Here is a 21,968-nt window from a genome sequence, read left to right as displayed (position 1 = left end):
AATTCAGCTTTTTGGGCTGAAGTTCCTTCAGTTAGGCTGCTGTCCCAAATCACCCATTTCCCATTCACCACTGCTTTCCTGGGTTTCCGCTTATCCTTGACCACAAAGGTGCTACCATTGGTGTACCAGTTGGGGCTTCCAGCCCATGAATGATCCTGAAAATCTCGATGAGTGTCAACTTCTTCAGCTAGGATATTGGCACAATGTTCAGGATAAAATCTCGATGAGTGTCAACTTCTTCAGCTAGGATATTGGACACGATTGTTCAGCTCGGGTACCAGGGTGGTGGGGTTAAGAACAACAGGGGGAGCAAAAACTACTCGTTCACTCAGCAACAGGCTTTGGTAGTGAGTCATGAGGGCGTTAGTCATCCATCTGTCTGGCAGCTGTCTGATGATACTTTCCAGGGCATGGGGTGCCAGTATAATTATCTGCTGTCCCAAAGTTAGCTTACCTGCATCTTTGACCAACAGGGCCACTGCAGCAATAACTTTTAAACAAATGGCCAGTCACTGGGCCCAATTATTTTGATAGGTAGGCAACTGGCCTCTTACAGGGCTCTAGGCTTGGGGTAAGGACTCCTCGTGCCACCCCAGCCGGTTCATCTATATATAGTGTAAATAGCTTAGTTAAACCAGGCAAGGCCAAGTCTAGAGCTGACAATAAGGCTTGTTTAATTTTGTTAAATGCCTCTTGATGTTCAGCCATAGAATAGAATTTTCCTCCCTCTTTCGTCAGGGGGTGGAGAAAAGTTGCAAGCATAGTGAATCCTGGTATCCAGAATCTGCAAAACCCAGCTGCTCCCAGGAACTCTCTTACCTGGCAAGGGGTGGTTGGAGTAGGAATTTGGGTCACTGTCTGTTTTCTAGACTCCATCAGCCATCTTTTTCCATCACGGAGTGTGTAGCCCAAGTAGGTGACCTCAGTCCCGAAATAGTTGTGCCTTTTTATCAGAGGCACGATACCCCAACTCACCCAATTCGGTCAGGAGTTTTTAGTTCCTTGCTGACATTCTGTTTGGGTAGTTGAGGCCAGGAGCCAATCATCTACATATTGAAGGAAAGTTGCCCGTGGATTTCAGCTCTGAAGGAGGCAAGGACCCAATGTAGTGCCTCATCGAAGAGAGTAAGAGTGTTCTTGAAACGTTGAGGCAATCTAGTCCAAGGTAGTTGACCCATCATCCCAGAGTCTGGGTCTCTCCACTTAAAAACAAAAATTAGTTGGCTGGATGGGTGAAGCTTAGAAAGCGTCTTTAAGGTCCAAAGCAGTGTACCATTTCCTTTCTGGTGGGAGCGAGCTGAGTAAGTTGTAAGGTTGGATGCATGTCCTGGACTCTTTTATTAACCTCCTGGAGGTCTTATACTGGTCTGTAGTTGTTGGTCCCTGGCTTTTTCCCTGGCAGGAAGTGGGGGGGTGTTTCATGGGGATTAGCAGAGTACCAAACTGTCCTGTTTTAAGAGTCTTTGGATGTGGGGACTGATCCCTTCTCTTGCTTCTCAGCTCATGGGGTACTGGCAGACCCCTATGGACACAACATCAGTTTTGAGTCCCAACAGTACTCGGGGGACCATGATTGCCATTCCCATCCCTCCTGTTTCAGCCCAAGCTTTTGAAAAAGCTGTCAGCCAGTCCTGAACATCTGAGTAGATTGACCAGTCTGGAAGTTCATGCAAATGGTATTCTTTAAGCCCCAGGGCCAGCACCACTGAGGTGGGAGGTTCCCAGGTTACCCTAGGTCCATCAGAAGTGGACCTAATCTGAGTTTTTAATTTTGTAAGAAGGTCTCACCCCAATAGGGGTGCCGGACATTCAGGGATAACCAAAAAAGAGTGGGTAACTTGTCTCTTTCCGAGGCCTATGGTTCAGGAAGTTCTACAAGGGTAACACAGTTGTCCAGTTGCTCCAATCACAATAGTCTTATCTTTTAATTTTCCTAATTGATGTTTTAATACTGAATGTTAAGTTCCTGTATCCACCAGAAAATCCATAGGTGTCTCCTCCACTGTTAGGGTTACCCTGGGCGTGGGGAGTGGGTCTGAGTCCTGTTCCCTCTAGTCATGCTCCAGGAGCAACACCCTGCCTTTCTTCTTTGGTCATCCTTTAGCCCAATGTCCTTCCAATATGCACATTGGTCGTTATCTAACGGTCTCCTTCATTCATTGTCACCCCAATAGCACCAGGAACATTTTTACGGGCTTCTAGGAGAATCCTCTCTTTCTCTTCCATGGTGAATAAAATCTGTAGAAGCTGTTGACAATCATCCCAGGTGGGCTGGTGGGAGAACATGAGTGACTCAACCAGTCCCGTTAGACTAGCAGGGTTTTCAGAAAAAGAAGGGTGATTAGTTTTCAAATTATATAAAACAGCCAATGAAAACTGAAAGTACTGGAGTGGCTGAAGCTTTTGGGGGGTCTACCAGGGGTCTGTAGATCCTCAGGGGCAGACTCATGGTCCAGTCTGGCCCTCTCAGACTTCGGGCTCGATGGCTCTGAGTTCCAGCAGCAGGTCTGATACCTTCATTTCCTTGATCAGCATCAGGAGAAGGTTGAGGAAGGCGAGGTAGAGCTGATTGGCGTTGGGATTATGGGGGAGGAAGGGGAAGGGGCCATTCAGGGGGCCCCTCGATTTTGGGATAAATTTTAGAAGAGGAAGCAGAAGGTTTAGGTGGCTCTGTTTTGGGAGCAGCCTTTACTTTCAGTTGGTTTCCCATGGATTGCTTGAGAGCCAGGGTTCAGGAGCCTAGCTTGCAACCCTGTACCTATGTTTTGACCCAGAGTGTGTGTGGGGGGTCCTGGACCAGGTCTTGCCAAACAGTTATGTATGTCTTTTGATCGGTATGTGACCCTGGTCCTTCCTGAGAAACTATTGCCTTAATGTCAAAAATGATGGTCAAATCAAAAGTGCCCTCTGGGGGCCAAACAACACCAAAAATTGGCCATTCTGAGGCACAAAAGGTCTGCCATGGTCTTTTCTTGACTTCAACAGAAAGATTATAAGCCCTAGCCCTATGTTCAGTCCAATTGTCCAGTGTCAAAGTAAAGGGAGTCATCACAGTCTGTCCCATCGTCCAAGTCACAAGAAACATAAATATTACACAAAAAACGATAAGATACAGGCTGACAAGCATCCACTTCCAAGTGGATGACCAGAATCAGAGAAAAGATCCAGATGGTCATGAGGGTGGGTGGTCTCTGCTTAGTAGGAGGGTCACCTCTTCACTCGTTGCTCCAGACAGGACATTGGCCCCTCCATGTTTGGGGTCTCCCCACCAAAACAGAAACTGTGCAATGGAAAATACCAAAGCAAGAACTGAAAGTAAATCTGAGTGGTGCCACACCAAGACATGATTTAGACACATAAACAGACAGACAAATATGGACAGAATCTTACCTCAAAGGGAGTTCACAGAGCTCGAGGGTGGTCTCAGATCCTTATCGAGCCCCCAAATCAAAGATCCTTCCCCTCACAGTGGGGAGACTCTCACTCAAGTCTCAGGATATCATGAGGCCCAAGAACTCGCAAGAGACCGATCTTGATGCAATCAGCAAGAGGTTAATTCAGGAACCAGTGTTCTGGGGTCGACTTGTGTACCATGCAGGGACAGAGGAGTTTCACCTCAAGCTCAAGAGGTAAGAGGTTTATAAATGCAAAAACAACAAACACCTGAAAATAACCAACAGCAAGCTAACAAGTTTGCATAACAGGTTCAAGGAATGGTCAAGGAGTTCTTTTTGTACAAACATTTCCTGGAACAAAGTAGTGGTTGGGTGGAGGAATGCTACCATCTCTTTTGTGGTTAGCATATCCTGGAACATCGAGTCACAGAGTTCACCTTCTCAGGCTCGGGTCTAGGGGCTTACATTTTTCTACTATTTGTTACAATCTTTCAAAGCAAGAAATCCAGTAATTGTAGAGTAACAATAAGCCCAGAGTGCTACATCTACTCCAGTATTGACTCACATTACAGATTTAGAAACCTGGAAGTAGTCCTGAGGCAAAGAGTTTCATGGAAACTTAGCCTCCTGGAACCTTGGCATTCCAGTAGCACATATACTCATAACCTGTCCCCTTGTTATTCTGGTGTATTGATCCGTGTGCCCTCTTTCAGTATTTTTTTATTATACATATCTTTGAGGATTGATTTTGGCATAGAGCTAAGCCTCCACCAGAGTTCCAATGGTTCCTACAAAGTCCTTGTAATCGACCATGAGTTTGGAATTCATTATTAATGTTACCTATCCAGTAACACTCAAATTTACTTCTAGTAGAGACAGTGAAAATAATCAGGCATTACAATTTACTTGAATAAAGGTAGAAAGCTCAGGGCTAGTTTACATAGATAGTAATTACTTAGGACAATAGCCGAGTCACACCCAAACACAGGAATACACAATGGCCTATGAAATAGCTGGGTTGTAGTATTATTCATGAAAGGGTTAGTCAAATGGAATTCCCCTGTTGCATGTCTTTTTTACTATGCCCAGAGGAATAGCACAATCAAGTATGTACAAAAGGACCCCTGGTGGTGGATTTAACAATAGACTAGCATAGTATCAGAGCATTCACCTGGATCCTGTGTTTAGCTGATCTTAGTTAGGTTTGTTCCTATTCTCAGTTGTAAATGTGGCCTGGCTCCTGTCATCTTTACATGTATATATTTTCTTTGTTTTGTGTTAAGAACCAGTGTACCTTGACAGATGTATTCACCTAGTCTTCTTGTTTTTCTTCTGTATTAAAAAGCCTGGTGTTTGTTTGGAGAAAATTACATCCAGATACAGCACTCCCTTGTGTCGTGTCCATTTGTCACCCTTTTCTCACCAACTGCATGCCCACAATCCAGAACTCCTAATTTCCAAGGATTGAGGGGGGAGGGCAATTGAGTCTGGTCGATGGAACCAGAGGACATCAGTTCAAAAGCTAAGTTCCAAGTTAAATTTTGAAAGATTTTCATGTACCCTTTTTCTCCTTGCTTTAGCAATCTAGAGTGACTTATGTTTGATAGACTTATTAAACTTCTTAGTAAAGTTTACTCAATTGCCTAATGCTTCCACAAGCTTCAGATTTTACCAGAAGCTAAATAAAGTGCAGACTGAAGGAGGAGTAACAGTGTTTAAGGAGAGGTGTGGGGTAGAGTCTTGAACCTCTAGGAGGCTGACCAGTGTGATGTGGATATTTCCTGTTTTTGAGGGTTCCATACACAGCACCCTGTGCTGGAATTGCCTTGCAATTGGAATTGATTGAACAATATACCACACCATGCAAAGGGTGTGTTTTGGTCATATGTTCTATAAATTCTAGACTTTTGTTTTCATTTTATATCCTTAGATTTTTAAATCCTGTAATTCTTAGTATTGCTGTACAACTCACTATGTGACTTCTCCACATAATTCTGTTTTGAAAAACACCCATGGAAAGAGTTACAGAGATAAAGTTTGGAGCTGTGAAGAAAGGATGGACCATCTAAAGACTGCCATATCCAGGGATCCATCCCATAATCAGCTTCCAAACGCTGACACCATTGCATACACTAACAAGATTTTGCTGAAAGGACCCAGATATAGCTGTCTCTTGTGAGACAACGCCGGGGCCTAGCAAACACAGAAGTGGATGCTCACACTCAGCTATTGGATGGATCACAGGGCCCCCAATGGAGGACCTAGAGAAAGTACCCAAGGAGCTAAAGGGAACTGCAACCCCATAGGTGGAACATTATTATGAACTAACCAGTACCCCAGAGCTCTTGACTCTAGCTGCATTTGTATCAAAAGATGGCCTAGTCGGCCATCACTGGAAAGAGAGGCCCATTGGACTTGCCAACTTTATATGTCCCAGTACAGGGGAATGCCAGAGCCAAGGGGTGGGGGTGGGTGGGTGGGGAACCGGGGGGGGGAGTGTATTGGGGACTTTTTGGATAGCATTGGAAATATAATTGAGGAAAATACCTAATTAAAAAAAAGGGGGGGGGGAAGAAATTTATGTGTAAAATTCATTCTCTTTCTGGATATAGCACTACTTTTAGTAAGAAATGTTTTCCTAATTTGTCAAAATTCATAACAGAAAATTGAAATATCAAAACATATGTGAAGTGGTCACATACTTACAGACAGTGTGGTAAATCTAAAACCTTGATAGGCAAGAACTACCTCATAGAGCATCCTTCATTGAGAAATAATATAAAAAAAAAACATAAAAATTAAATTGCCCTTGTCATATCTCAAAGTATATTTTGTTAAATCTTCTGTTACATGTTTACTCTCATGTTGGTTAAAATATATCATTTTAACAGAAAAACAACTTCATACTTAACAAAGCACATAGACAGCATGCCATGACTGACAATTTTGATGGCAGCACATTGGCTCTACTTAAGGATCTTGTTCATCAGTGAAGATTCAAATTTATCATCCTCTTACCCATGGACCTCAAAAAGGTAACTATATGTTTTTCATTGCTCATAAACACAAAAGGGCTGACAGTGGCATAGATGTGAATCATAAAGAGTTCGATAGAGTAAGGTATTGGATCATTCAGGAACATAGTTCTTAAGCAGGGGACAATGTTGTCATAGATGTTCATCACCACAAAGAAGCTCATGAGCATCAGGATGGTCTGGACAGCACTTTGCTCTGGGGATTTTTTTAGGTAAAGTCTGGTTTCCTGAAGATGCTGGGTCTGTTTCCTGTGCATGCATAAGAGGGCCACCATGTACCAAGTTGAGAGGACCATGAGACTAATTAGAAAGAATTCCCTGATGGCTAGCAGCATAGAATTTATGCTCTTTACGAGGTAACTCAAGAGTAGAATAGAGCAGGACTGAGTAACATAAATAAAGTTATTCGTGGTCAAATTGGGGGTGGCAATGATTGATACCAACAGTTGACTACTAATTAACATATAGAGGACACTCAGGAAAAGAATAGCACATAAGATGTGATGGGGAGATATATGCTTGAACTTTGCTAAACAGGAGCTTCTAGGACTAAGAATGATGGCCTGGAGGACACTCAACATGCTGGTGGTACAAAGGGAGACACCCCTCAAAACTCTGTACAGGTACACAAGGAATTTACATATGATGTCATCCCAGCCCCTCCAAGAAATAAAAATGTCTGTGGCTATGAATGCTGCAACCAGAAGCATCAGTAGGTAGATAAGGGACAAGAGACCAATGGGCAGGTCAGTGAGTCTGGGCCTGTTCCCACGAATGAACTTTAGGATGTGGAAGAGAAGAAGGAAGCTGTTTCCTGTGATGCCAATGCCAATTTCAGAGAAAAGTATGTTCCCAATGTTAGAATTAGTATGTAGTCTGCTGTTCTTATTCATTGTATGTGAGAACAGTGACCAAGGAGAAAAGAACAGAATATTACTCATCCCTCCTTGGCAACTCTGTTCCCCTCACCATAATCCAATAAAGACCTCAGCTGCACCTCACACCCCCAGATCATCTCACCTGTCCTCAGATGAGCCATGGCTGGATCCTGTGTCCTATGGTGGCTGAATCAGTGTATGAGCTCCCTCAACATTAAATATTGCGAACATCATAGATTAAGTATTCTCTTATTTAGCATGTGTGGGTTTTCCTGTAGCAGGAACAGCATCTTACTTGGTTTTCATCCACAACACCCTCACTGCCAGCAACGTTACAGAGTTTTACTCTTTTGTGTGAGTTTGAATGAGGAGAATTTCATGAAATAAATCAGTCCTTTCCAATGAAAGAGTTCATGTGGACTAAAAATATACTCTAAAACCAATTTTCTTAAGATATTTATATATCAAATTTTAGGAATTGGGATCTGTGAATCCAGACGTTTCTTCTTCAACCCACAGTCTGCCATTTTAACCAAGTATGACCTAGAATACTCTGAGGCTGAGCTCCAGCCACCTCCTCATGAACATATACACAGCCATGTGCCTGTGTCAGGTTGGCAGTAGGTATATAAGAGCATTCTGTTTACACATCAATCATGGCAGTGTACCAGCACAAGATGATCTCTGTAGATATTTCATCTGCTAGTTTTCTCATGCAGTGCCTTAAGTTGGTGGTCAAGGGGAGATAGTAACTTCTTAACTCCATCCCTGCTTGAAACAGAATATGAAATATAAATAATTTACAAACAAGAGAACATTGCAGTGGAGTTCTTTCCAGAAAACTCAGGTTGACAGATTAGTCTTTGAGTGATAATCTGTTTCTTCATTTTGCATGTTTCTAATATTAATCTAGAATATCTTCTAAGAGAAGAGCAATTTGGGCAAATGTTTGCAGGAGCTTACTCCATGTCTTCCTTCAGGATGTAAAGTCTAGATGAAATAGAATAACAATTAAAAGAGTTTGGGTTATCCCTTATTATAGAATAATGCAAAATAGTACAACTGAGTCTTGAAAGACAGGCTCTATAGGAGTCTAAACACCCTGTTCCATAAACAATGTTTGGTACTTCTCTAGATTTCTGACATGCCAACTACAATTTTATATTTATCAATGTGTTGTATATGCTGTAGAATTGTTACAGTTTCTTGATTAAACATTGACTTAGTAAATTACCAGGATCAAACCTATTTGGTAGTAAAGCCTTTACTTCATTTTACTGCTAATAATGCATTATCTAGGTTAGTTGGGGGAAGACTTTAAGGCAGAGGTCTATAATCAGGAATTGATGCACAGTCATGGAGGGGTGCCATTCACTGGCTTTTGGCTTCATGGTTTTCCTCGTCTGTATTCTTAAGTATCTACCAGCCAGGGCCTATAGTTATACTGATTTTGGTCTTGATTACCTATTAAGAAAATTCACCACAAATATGCCCACATCTCAATCTTGTGGGGTAATTATCTGAACTGACATTACCTTCTCCCACTCTAAATGATTTACACTGTGTTAAAACAAACAAAGAAACAATGAAACCAAAATAGCTGGCCTAGGTAAACCTTTGTCAGGTTGACACAAAAGATATCACTGTTTTTTTCCCAATTTTTATTAGGTATTTTCTGCATTTACATTTCAAATGCTATCCCAAAAGTCCCCTATACCCACGCCACACCCTTTTCCCTATCCACCAATTCCCACTTAGTGGGTGGTCAGGCCTGAACAGCGACCAGTATGGGAAAACCCCACTCTGTAGTAATGGCCTTACGGTCAGTCTTGAAGCAGTGTGGCCTGAAAATCTCCACTAGAACTATATAGGGATATGTCAGGAAAATAGACCGTGTGGCACCATGGTATGCTTGCTCAGGGTCACCAACAGATCCTGTAGAAATCCAAAACACCATCAGATCCTTCTACAAAAGGCTATACTCAACAAAACTGGAGAACCTGGATGAAATGTTACCTCAGGATCAGGTTAATGATCTAAACAGTCCCAAAATTGGACATAATACTACCAGAGGATCCAGCAATACCTCTCCTGGGCATATATCCAGAAGATGTTCCAACCGTTAAGAAGGACACATGCTCCACTATGTTCATAGAAGCCTTATTTATAATAACCAGAAGCTGAAAAGAACCCAGATGCCCCTCAACAGAGGAATGGATACAGAAAATGTGGTACATTTACACAATGGAGTACTACTCAACTATTAAAAGGAATGAATTTATGAAATTCCTAGGCAAATGGATAGACCTGGAGGGCATCATCCTGAGTGAGGTAACACAATCACAAAGGAACTCACAAAATATATACTCACTGATAAGTGGATATTAGCCCAAAAACTTAGGATACCAAATATATTAGATACAATTTGTTAAACGCATGAAACTCAAGAAGAATGAAAACCGAAGTGTGGACACTGTGCCCCTTCTTAGAATTGGGAACAAAACACCTATGGAAAGAGTTACAGAGATAAAGTTTGGAGCTGTGAAGAAAGGATGGACCATCTAAAGACTGCCATATCCAGGGATCCATCCCATAATCGCTTCCAAATGCTGACACCATTGCATACACTAGCAAGATTTTGCTGAAAGGACCCAGATATAGCTGTCTCTTGCGAGACAATGTCGGGGCCTAGCAAACACAGAAGTGGATGCTCACAGTCAGCTATTGAATGGATCACAGGGCCCCCAATGGAGAAAGTACCCAAGGAGCTAAAGGAAACTGCAACCCTGTAGGTGGAACAACATTATGAACTAACCAGTACCCCAAAGCTCTTGACTTTAGCTGCATATGTATCAAAAGATGGCCTAGTAGGTCATCACTGGAAAGAGAGGCCCATAGGACTTACAAACTTTATATGCCCCAGTACAGGGGAATGCCAGGGCCAAAATGTGGGAGTGGGTTGGTAGGGGATTGGGGGGGAGTGTATTGGGGACCTTTTGGATAGCATTGGAAATTAAAATGAGGAAAATACCTAATAAAAAATAATTCATAAAAAAAAAGAATAAAGGCCTTTCCACGGGCCTTGAGCCCGAGTAAAAGAGAAAAAAGGGACAGAATGCCCTGGGAGAGCTTAGAAAAGGGGATGGAAAGGGAGAGAAAAAGAAAGATCGAGCTGGGGAGGTACATAAGGAAAGGAGCCTCTATCCACCATTAGAGGAGTTCAAGGCACTAGCTGTCAGTAGCTCAGAATCGGATAAGGAACTTAGCTTTTCTGAGGTAATAGACTTAGAGGAAAAAGCAGCAGGCTATGAGGGAGAAAGATACCAGCCAGATGAAAGACGAGCTAATCAGTTACAGAATAACAGGAAAGCAGCTAGAGACAAATGTCAAATCGCTGTGTGGTCTTTGGGCCCTCGACCTCTGGGTCCTAGTGCACCTCTGCCCTATGTGCAGAGGTATCATTCAGACTCATTCATTTCAAAAGAGGAACAGAGAAAAGTGCAGCAAGCATTCCCAGTCTTTGAAGGGGCCGATGGCGGACATGTTCACGCCTCGGTGGAGTATATTCAGATTAAAGAACTTGCGGAGTCAGTCCATAACTATGGAGTCAATGCCAACTTTACTGTAGCTCAAGTCGAAAGGCTTGCGACTCTGGCAATGACCATGGCGATTGGATGAGCGCAGTAAAAGCAGCATCTCCTAACATGGGAATGTATTTAGAATGGAAAGGTTTCTGGCAAGACTCCTGCCAAGCACAGGCAAGGGCCAATGCCAATGTTGAAGTGGAACAAGGAACATGGACTTTTGAGTTGCTTACAGGTCAGGGACAACACGCTAATAAACAGACAAATTACAATTGAGGAGTGTACGCCCAGACCTCAGCTGCTGCTGTTAAGGCATGGAAGGCACTCTCTAAGAAGGGAGAGGCAAGTGGGCATTTGACAAAGATTACCCAGGGCGCCCAGGAGTCGTTCTCAGATTTTGTGGCTAGAATGACAGAAGCGGCAGGGAGAATTTTTGGGGACCCAGAGACAACTATGCCTTTAATTGAACAGTTGATCTATGAACAGGCTACACAGGAATGCAGGGCAGCTATTACACCTAAAAAGAGCAAGGGATTGCAGAACTGATTGAAGGTTTGCTGTGAGCTTGGAGGGCCACTCACTAATTCCAGTTTAGCAGCTGCCATTATACAAGGGCAAAAACGCCCTGACACGGCTGAGTTCAAACTCTGCTATAATTGTGGCAAACCGGGACACTTAAAAAAGGACTGTAGAGCCCTTGTCAAAAGGAGAGTGCCAGGACTGTGTACTAAGTGTGGGAAAGGATATCATTGGGCTAGAGATTGTTGTTCAGTCAAGGACATTCGAGGCAGGCCCCTGCAGCCAGGATTCCCTCCAGCAGTAGATAATGAGGCCATTCCAAAAAACAAGTACAGGGCCTCCAGGTCTCAGCACCCAAAAACATATGGGACCCCGACAGGCAAAAGGTGGACCCCACAGTCCGCAGGGCAACAAAAGGATCAGGTGGGTTGGACCTCTGCACCACCACCCGATTCATAATGATGCCCCAAATGGGGGTGCAGCCTATTCCTACTGACTATAAAGGACGTCTGCCATCCAGGAGTGTAGGCCTAATACTGGGCCGGGCCTCCCTTACCTTACAAGGTCTTATTGTTCACCCTGGAATCATAGATCAAGATTATGAAGGGGAATTTCAAGTTCTCTGTTCCTGTCCTCAGGGTGTCTTTTCTATTTCACAAGGGGATAGAATAGCTCAGCTAATAATTTTGCCAAGCCTACATGACTGTTTTCCTTTATCTGGTATCCCTCGAGCTACCAGAGGGATTGGTTCTACTGAAAATTATTCTGGTTACTTAGTAATGCCTCTTGACTCCAGGCCATTCTTAGAATTAGTTATAGAAGGGAAACAATTTAAAGGGATTTTAGACAAAGGAGCAGATAAAAATATTCTCTCTTCCCAATGGTGGCCAAAAGCCTGGCCCGTTACTCATTCATCACGTTCTTTGCAAGGGTTAGGTTATCAGTCCTGCCCCACTATTAGCTCCCGTTCTTTGAGCTGAATAGCGCCTGAAGTTCAAACGGGACGATTCACTCCCTATGTTTTATCACTCCCAGTAAATCTCTGGGGGAAAGACATTTTACAGGCACCGGGAATGACCTTGAATAATGATTACTCACCACAAGCTGTTCAAATGATGATGAAAATTGGCTATAAAGAAGGAAGGGGATTATGGAAATGAGAGCAGGGTAGACTTGAACCTATCCCTCAAGAAGGTAATAATGGGAGACAAGGTTTGGGTTTTTCCTAGGGGCCGTTGAGGGCTCCATGCCCATACCATGGCTTACAGAGAAAGTTGTATGGGTTCCTCAATGGCCTCTCTCCTCTGAAAAGTTAGAAGCAGCCACAAAACTGATTTCTGAACAGCTATGCTTGGGTCATTTAGAGCCCTCTACCTCACCCTGGAATACACCAATTTCTTAATTAAGAAAAAATCTGGCAAATGGCGCTTATATTTATTACATGATCTTAGAGCAATCAATGCACAAATGCGCCTGTTTGGACCAGTTCAATGAGGGCTACCATTGCTTTCTGCCTTACCCAAAAATTGGGAAATTATAATTATAGATATTAAAGATTGTTTTTCTCTATACCTTTATGCCCCCGAGATAGGCAAAGATTTGCATTTACCATCCCAGCCATTAATCATTTAGAGCCTGATCAAAGATACCAATGGAAGGTCCAACCTCAGGGGATAGCAAATAGCTCCACCATGTGTCAACTATATGTGCAATTGGCACTTAAGTCAGTTAGAGAGCATTTTCCATCATTACTTGTAATAATTTATATGGATGTCATTTTGATTTGCCATAAAAAACTCACAGTTATTACAAGATGCATACCCTATATTAATAAAAACCTTATGGCCATGGGAATTGCAGGTGGCCACCAAAAAGGTGAAAGTTGCTCAAATGGGAGCCTTCCTAGGGTCACTCATTTATCCTGACAAGATTGTTCCTCAAAAATTAGAAATTTGCAAAGATCAACTACATACCTTGAATGATTTCCAAAAATTGCTAGGAGATATTAATTGGCTAAGACCATTTTTGAAAATTCCATCAGCAGTATTAAAGCCCTTATTTACATATTAGAGGGAGATACCCACATCTCCTCCCACAGAGTACTTACCTCAGCTGCATGTCAAGCTTTACAAACGATAGAAAAGGCCTTACAAGATGCTCAATTACAACACATTGACGAGTCAAAGTAATTTGAATTGTGCATATTAAAAATTGCACAGTTACCAACAGCAGTCTTGTGGCAAAATGGACCCATCCTAATGCTTCCTCTGCAAAAATCATTGAGTGGTATCCTAATACAGTTGCTCAACTTGCACTTCGGGGGATAAAAGCAGCCATTACTCATTTTGGGAAAGAACCTCATATGCTAATTGTGTCTTATACCTCTGCTCAAGTTCAAACCCTGGCAGCAACAACTAATGATTGGGCAGTCTTGGTTGCCAACTATTCAGGACAAATTGATAATCATTATCCAAAATATCCAATTTTACAGTTTTCCTTAAGCCAAGCCATAGTGTTTCCAGTAGTAACAGCCAAACACCCACTTCCAAATGGGGTAGTAGTTTGTACAGATGGATCCAAATCTGGTATAAGTGCATATGTAGTAAATGGCCAAGTAACATCTAAACAATATAATGAGACATCACCCCAAGTTGTAGAGTGTTTGGTAGTTCTAGAGGTCCTTGAAACTTTTCCGGGACTGCTCGATATTGTATCTGATTCCTTATATGTGGTTAATGCAGTTAATATGCTTGAAGTTGCTGGCTTAATTAGACCCTCTAGCAAGCTTGCTCACATTTTCAGCAAATTCAGTCAGCCCTGTTACATAGAAGATATCTTGTGTATATTACTCATGTCAGGGCTCATTCTGGTTTTCCTGGCCCCATGTCTCATGGAAATGACTTGGCAGACAAATCCACTAGAATCCTGGCGGTTGCTCTGTCCTCACAGGCAGAGGCTGCAAGGGAGTTTCATAAATGCTTCCATGTGAAGGCTGAAACATTACGCCGCCATTTCACTTTAACCAGGAAAGAAGCTCATGACATTGTCACCCAATGTCAGAACTGTTGTCAATTTCTGCCTACTCCTCATGTAGGGATAAACCCACGAGGCATCAGGCTATTACAGGTCTGGCAAATGGATGTCACTCATATTTCCTCCTTTGGAAGAAATCAATATTTACATGTTTCCATATGTTTGCTACACCTTTAACAGGTGAGAAAGCCTCTCATGTTATACAGCACTGTATAGAAGCATGGAGTGCTTGGGGCAAGCCCAGAGTTCTTAAAACTGATAATGGGCCAGCATATACCTCTACTAAATTTCAGCAATTTTGTCATCAAATGGATGTCACTCACATGACTGTCCTTCCTTATAATCCTCAAGGACAAGGCATTGTGGAACGTGCCCATTATACACTCAAGTCTTATTCTATAAAACAAAACGGGGGAGTTGATAAGACTCTGCCCTCAGTGCCAAGAGTAGCTGTATCCATGGCACAATATACACTTAAATTTTTGAATCTTGACGAGCAAGGTCGCTCTGCGGCTGATCGACATAGCTCAGACCCTGTTAGACCAAAAGAAATGGTGAAATGTAAGGATGTCTTATCTAGTCTGTGGAAAGGCCTGGATCCTATTTTGATAAGATCCAGGGGATCTGTCTGTGTTTTTCCACAGAGTGAAGACAACCCATTTTGGCTGCCAGAATGACTCACCCGCAAGATAGTAATCAAGGATGGTGTGGAAGATGCTGACCTCTCGAGGACTGCTCCTGATCCTGACAATGCTGAACTTGTCTCAGGTTCCTAGTCTGAAGAGCGAACAGAGATGGGCCATTTTCTCGACTTTCCCTAAACCAATGCCAGTTCGCCATGATGCTATATTTTTTCCAAAATTCTTTACTACTAATAAAACATTGGATTTACCATATCTACCCTATGATCCCACCTGAGCACCATTAGGAGAAAATCGCTCTTTATTAGAACAGGGTTCTTTATATTTTCAAATTAATGGACCAGGAAAATGTATCAACCTCACAGCCCAAGCCTTGGGGATGTTTAATGAGCACCGCGGAGGTTGGGTGAGCACAACCCTAGATACTTCCAACGCAGATATAACCTTTAAAAATCGGACCTTCTGGCAGGAGGCAATTTGGGTTAATGGTACATTTCTACCACCTAACTTTTCAGACAAAGAACGTCCCCCCAACCAAAAATAGCCCCTCATTGTAGCTTGGAAGATGAAGGGCTGATCCTGCCTTGGTCTGATTGTCAATCCTCCACCACTGTTTGGGCAGATCAGAGTAAAACCTTTTCCTTTTCTCCCAACATGATGGCTGACCCAGAGAAGGAATTTGTTATGAAAAAGGGACTTTTCATACAGGACTTTAGAATACATCCCTTTCACAAGTGGGTGCTTTGTGGAGTCAATGGCAGTTGTACAGAACTCAATCCTTTGATCTTTATCCAGGGAGGAGCAGTTGGAAAGGCTTCTTTTACTGGTATCTCAAGATTTGCTCAGTATTGGGAAATACATGCTGCCTCCCTGGACTCTTATGGATATACTAATACCAGTGTAGAGATCACTGGGTTCAATAAAACTTTGGTAAAGCAGATTTATTATCCAACTACCCCAGTCTGTGTTTACCCCCCTTTCTTGTTTTTTCTTTCAAATGATTCATTTGAAGTCTGTTCCAATAATTCTTGTTGGATTTCTCAATGTTGGGATATAACAAAGGACACCCGTGCCATGGTGGCACGGATCCCATGTTGGATCCCTGTTCCGGTGGAAACACCCTCCACCTTATCCCTGTTTTGACAAAAAAGAGATTTTGGCATTACTGCTGCCGTAATTATAGTAATTTCAGCCAGTGCAGCTGCTGCTACAGCTGCAGGGTATGCTATGGCTAGTATGGTTCAATCAGGCAGAAAATTAAATCAGCTTTCAGCAGATCTGACTGATGTCATCACTGTCCAAACTTCTGCTAGTACCAAGTTAAAGGGAGGGCTGATGATTTTGAATCAGCGCCTTGACATGGCAGAGGAACAGATAGGCATCCTATACCAGATGGCCCAGTTGGGTTGTGAAAGAAAGTTGGGCGCTCTGTGTATTACCAGTGTACAATATGAACATTTTACTCATGCAGCTAATCTGTCTAGACTGCTTTCCTTGTATCTTGCAGCAAATTGGTCCGAGGGATTCGATGAGACTCGTGAGGCCCTGAGGGTGGCAGTTTTAAAGATCAACTCAATGCGAGTGGACTTGTCATTGACAGAGGGCCTCTCCTGGATTTCATCTGCATTTTCTTATTTTAAGGAATGGGTGGGGGTAGGTTTATTTTGTGTTGCCACCTGCTGTGGACTTGTGTTCATGTTATGGTTGGTTTGCAAGCTCAGAACCCAACAAACAAATGACAAGGTTGTGATAGCTCAAGCACTTGCTGCCATTGAGCAAGGGGCCTCCCCTGAAATCTGGAAATCTATGCTCAAGAATTAGTTGACATTGGTGGCTGGCCTCTTTTGTAGAGTTTGCCCTAGGTCATTTAGTAGTTACTGTCACATAGCACTGCAATATCCAGGGACGGCAACTTTCCTCATGCACAGATCAACACAAGACAAGGGGCCCGGTGGCAGTAGGTTTACCCTATGACGGGAAAGGCTGTGACTTTAGAGGAATGACCTAAGACAGGAGCCACAGTGGATGGGCATAATTACACAGACCTAGTCCAGCCTCATTTTAATAAAATAAAAAGGGGGAGATGTGGAGAGCCATGCCATGAGCAATCACCATTATAAGATGGCGCTGGCCTCCGCTGTCCCTAACTAGTAAACAGGCCTTGTGCACAAGTGCGAGAGTGAACTCACCCATAGTCACTGCCCATCTTGGAGCGTAGTAATGGGTTCATGGACGAGCAACAAATCAGGAGCTGACATGCCACATCAGGTGCTGAAATGCCATGGCTGAGGGCTATATAAGCAATGCCATTTTCCGGGGTCTGGGTCTTCCCTCCTGAATAAGCAATAAAGCTTTTTGCTACAGAAGATTCCGGTTGTCCGAGTGTGTTCTTGCCAGCAAGAAGGATAGCTCGGCACATTCCCCTGTACTGGGGCATTTAAAGTTTGCAAGACCAAGGGGCCTCTTTTCACAATGATGGCTGACTAGGTTCTCTTCTGCCACATATGCAGCTAACCTTGCCTCTATTTTTGTTCCTGATATATCATTCCAATATCAACATTTTAATATAAAAATTCCATATACTTTAAAAGGTCAATTTGACCACCTAAATCTTCAAATCTCATCCAACATGCAAATTCTCCAAAATTTTCAGTCTCTAAAATATCCAGTTCTCTTAAATTTTCAAAGTTTCTATAAAATACAAATAGTAAAACTCCAATGTGTCTGTAAAACTCCGAAATCCATCCATTTAAAAGATCAAAGTCTCTTAATTCTAGGCCCCTGTAACATAACTCATACCTTAATTATTTTCTTGTTCTCAAAAGGAAGAACCAGGTCAGAGTCAAAATCAAAATCAACAAAATCCAACAGTGTAAAACTGTGTCAAGTTTTTGGGATTCAGTAACAATCTTCTGGGCTCCTCCACAATGCTGGGAAAACTCTCCATATCACACACAGCTTGTCTGGTAGACTCAAAAAATGTCCTATCCCCACAGCAGCTACTGCTCTCCTTAATTGATGTCTTGTGATGCTGAAATCTCAGATTTCTTGAGTCTGTATTTCAAGTGGTCTGAAGTTTCTTCAATAGTCTCTTCTTGGCTCTCTTTAGGAACTCTAACCCAGCCATAGGTGAGAAGATACAGTGTCACTCCCTGATTCATCCCTGCTTTCCGAAGCAGTAAAACCCTGGAGACTCTTAAGCTACCAACTTCAATGTGAGCTGATTAAAAACTCAAAATAAGGGCCTGGAGGCAGAAAGTGCTGGAGATGCTATTGAGTAGTGGTTTTGACTGCACTTCTCTTTATACTATGCTCAATTTACATTTTAAAGGAACCTAGGATGACCAGCCCAGGTTTGGAAATGTCCACAGTGAGTTGGGCCCTCCCATATCAAATCAATCATCAATCAAGTTTTTGCATTTTCCCAGTTGAGGCTCCCTCTTCAAAAATTACTCTAGCTTGTATCAAGTTAACATGAAAATATGTAGCACAGACACCAAGCATATGGGACATGTAACTTTTTAAACAAGTTTCTAATATAGAGTATAAATTTACCACTGAACGTCAAGATTGTGGGTGAAATTGTTCTATACTTATTTAGAGTATGGAATACTGTAATGGAAGATATTCAGGAGGAGTAAAATTGATAGAATTCACAAGTACAGGGTATTGGTTAAGGCATTAGACCTGACGCAGGTAGTTGGTGAAAACATTTAACAGACCAATCATCCTGAAAATAAAAATATGTAGCTACTTTAGAAAAGGATAATACTTTATAAAATTATGGATCATGTATTCTAGATTTGTATATATATATATATATATATATATATATATATATATATATATATATATATATATATGGGTTTTGCTGAATTACTTCCATTTTATTGTGAAGTTCTTTTGAAAATGTATGGGATTGCTTTCTAAATCCCAGTCATAAGAATCAGAATATAGTAGGGTATATAAAGTTATACTTCTGTTTCCCAATGATCAAGGAAACTGGCAGTTGCTTTATGAGACAAATTCCACAGGGAACACACACTCTGGATGTCATTCTGTGATCTATGTGTACTGAGTGGAAGCTGAGTGTTTTAAACACACCTGTGGAGTTTAAAGTAGTATCTGTCATTGTGTTCACATTGGCAGTAGCTGAATAAGGGGTATGAGAATCCTAAAATGATTTCTCTCACATGGTTTCTGGAAATGTGCATTTTCATATAGCTACACTGAGATAAACAGAAAATAAAAGACTAAAGGAAAGAAGAAGCAGGTATGAAGAAAATAGGACAGAAATGAATAGGAACTTTATCTTTATGAACAATCATAGGTCATCAGGTCAGAGGTTCCAGGCAGTGTGCTGTCAGCACTGCAGAGCATGTGCAGGCTGTGCTAGTGTCAGGGTCACTTCAGAAACCTCAGCCCTACAAAACTGAAGCTCTTAGGAAAGTAAGGAAGGTAAAAAGTCTGTTACTCCTCAGTGATATTTTCAATATCATGGTTTCACGGATTCTGGCTTTGAAAGCACTGGAAACCCTTTTCTTTCTGGAGGTGGAATTCCACAGGAGCAAAGAGAAAACTTAAAGTGATCCAATTGCTTGCCATCAGGAATACCTGTGTACTAGTACCAATACAGATAACATTTCCCTAGTCATCCTGATACCTGCAAATTTCACTGATCACACAATTCTATATAATTTTATATCATAAAAATCAATGCCATGCAGTGATGTCAGATACCTTAATTCTAGCACTTCAAAGACTGATGTTTGAGGATGTTCAAGTTCAAGGCCTAACTGGTCTACAGAGTGAGTTCTAAGGCACCCATGGCTACACAGAGTATCCATGATTTTAAAAAACAAACAACCAAAAGAATCATTGAGGCTGCAAATTCTAGACAGGTGCATTATTTCTACAGAAAAGCCTCTAGTGAGTATGAAGCCTTCTCAGATACAAGCGACAAGGAAATCTCTACCTTGTCCCCTCTCAGTTGAGCCTCAGCAGCTCATACCTTCTGGCTGAGGATGTGTTAGGAGACTGGAAGAGAGAATCCATACTCTCTGATTTGCAGAATTAAAGGATACTCATCTATCAGAGAGGGAAGGAGAGAGTAAGCTGTGAGAAGCCTGGAATAATCTATTGCACCATGCACTGTGATTACATTTTGCATAATGTATCAAAACAGGTTTCTTTTAAGAGACATGAAATTCTATACATAGTGTACACATCATTAGGAAAGGTCACTGATTTCTGAAACAGGTCCCATTAAAAGAGGCTACACTGGGAAGAAAGGAAAGGAAAGAAGGCATTTTGGCAGATTACAAAAGGAATCATGTATGGAACAAGAAATTACAAAGAGGAACCTGAGCACTTTTCAGTTAAAGTTAAAGTTTCAGTTAAAGACAAGAAAATCGCCCAGCAAATGCCAGCACTGTTTCCAGATGTCAAAAATGATTGAACTTTGCAAATATGATGGACAAACCATGAAGAGCCCATAGGCTGAGGGAGGGCAGCTTTTTATAAAATACTGTGTAACAATTGTGTTTGAAATCTTAAATATTTTTAGCTGTGTTTTTTTCCTTAGAATGGCTGTGAGAATGCTACTTGGTGTTTGTAAATAAACCTGCAGAAACAGAAGGAAAGGATACCCAAGCAAGGCAGTGCGGTACAGACTCCAGCCATCAACATGGACCTTGCACAGTCTTGCAGCACACCCTGCTCTGTCATCATCCAGTGATACCACCTGAGATGCTCTGCTTTGCTGCTAATAAGCTCTGCCCTCCCTCCCAGTGCATTTGTATTATCAGAAAAATATAAACCATATTTATTAACGAGTAGAACACAGAAATATAAATGAACACAAATGTCCATTAGGACCATAATCACTGTTTACTAACAATCCATGTCCTGTAATCTCATCACCACTGTGGCTCAGGTGACTACTCATACCAGACAGAATGAGCATAGTGGATGACATAATTTATGGAGTTACACAGGGAAGGTAAAGGGTCTTCACAAAATTCCTGGCTATACAGTTCAGCATGGGGCTCTCTGTTAGGTGAGGTTTGAACATACCACCCACTTACTTTTCAAAGCTTTTTGAACTTCTACATATTCCCACTATGGAAGGCAGTATATCAACACCATTCCTTTTATGGTACATGATTAAGAGAAGCAAAATTATTTGCTTAAATTTGAAATTAAAACATCAGTACATTTCAAGATGCACTCAAAACATCACTTTTGAAATCCTGTGGAACTTACTCCATACAAATTATGGATTATGAAGTAAATTTGGTAATTTTTCACAAAAATATATTGAAATTGAATTTAACAGACATGTTATAAAAATTAGATAAATTTAGGACTTTAAGGAAATGAGTACCCCAGGAAGAAAATGTACATGGTGAAGCATATAGTACCTTTTGCTGAGGGTCTTCAGACTCAGCTTCCCCATGGTAGAGGCTGAAACTCCCCCTGCAGCTTCAGACCTCCCTCCCCCCAAAGCCTGGCTGGGTCCCAGGCACCTTCTGATTCTGTGCTTACTCAGGGCACTTACTCAGATGGAAGGGGTGGGACAGATGGAGTCTGAGCCTGAGGAGATCCTGCACAGATTTAGGTTCAGGGAGTCTTTAAAGCATCTCTGCAGCCTGCAATTTTAGTCACTGTCAGTGACAAGTTCCCACTGGAGAGCAGGGACATGTGGGATCCCACTGGAACCTTTTACCTGTTGAGTTGACTCTACTCTTTTGGATAACATCTGTCCTGGGTGAACTGGGCCCAAACTTTTCACTGAGCTTCCTTGTCATACCTGAAAGTTAGATCATGACAAAATGGACTCAACACAATCTTCCTAATTTTCTCCTCAGGCAAAAGGAATACA

The 21,968-nt window shown here is 42.0% G+C and overlaps 1 protein-coding gene across 3 annotated transcripts; it reads right to left on the bottom strand.

The window, feature by feature from the left end:
• Positions 1-5,985: 5,985 nt before the first annotated feature.
• Positions 5,986-21,705, bottom strand: LOC147003908 (vomeronasal type-1 receptor 43). 3 transcript variants are annotated; one of them, XM_085839630.1, is made up of 3 exons: positions 21,508-21,640; positions 15,127-15,216; positions 5,986-8,298 (listed from the first exon to the last, which is right to left on the bottom strand). In XM_085839630.1, exon 3 carries the CDS (start codon positions 7,369-7,371, stop codon positions 6,382-6,384), a length of 990 nt encoding a protein of 329 aa, XP_085695756.1. In that variant the 5' UTR covers positions 7,372-8,298; positions 15,127-15,216; positions 21,508-21,640; the 3' UTR covers positions 5,986-6,381. The 3 variants fall into 3 exon arrangements, with proteins under 3 accessions (XP_085695756.1, XP_085695757.1, XP_085695758.1); XM_085839631.1 differs by lacking the exons at positions 15,127-15,216; positions 21,508-21,640 and adding an exon at positions 21,645-21,705; XM_085839632.1 differs by lacking the exon at positions 15,127-15,216.
• Positions 21,706-21,968: the final 263 nt, after the last annotated feature.

The sequence above is a fragment of the Mus caroli genome, unplaced genomic scaffold, assembly GCF_978045245.1.
Source record: "Mus caroli unplaced genomic scaffold, Mus_caroli_1 scaffold_7, whole genome shotgun sequence".
Lineage (NCBI taxonomy): Eukaryota > Metazoa > Chordata > Mammalia > Rodentia > Muridae > Mus > Mus caroli.
This window is presented reverse-complemented; position numbering and strand designations above follow the sequence as displayed.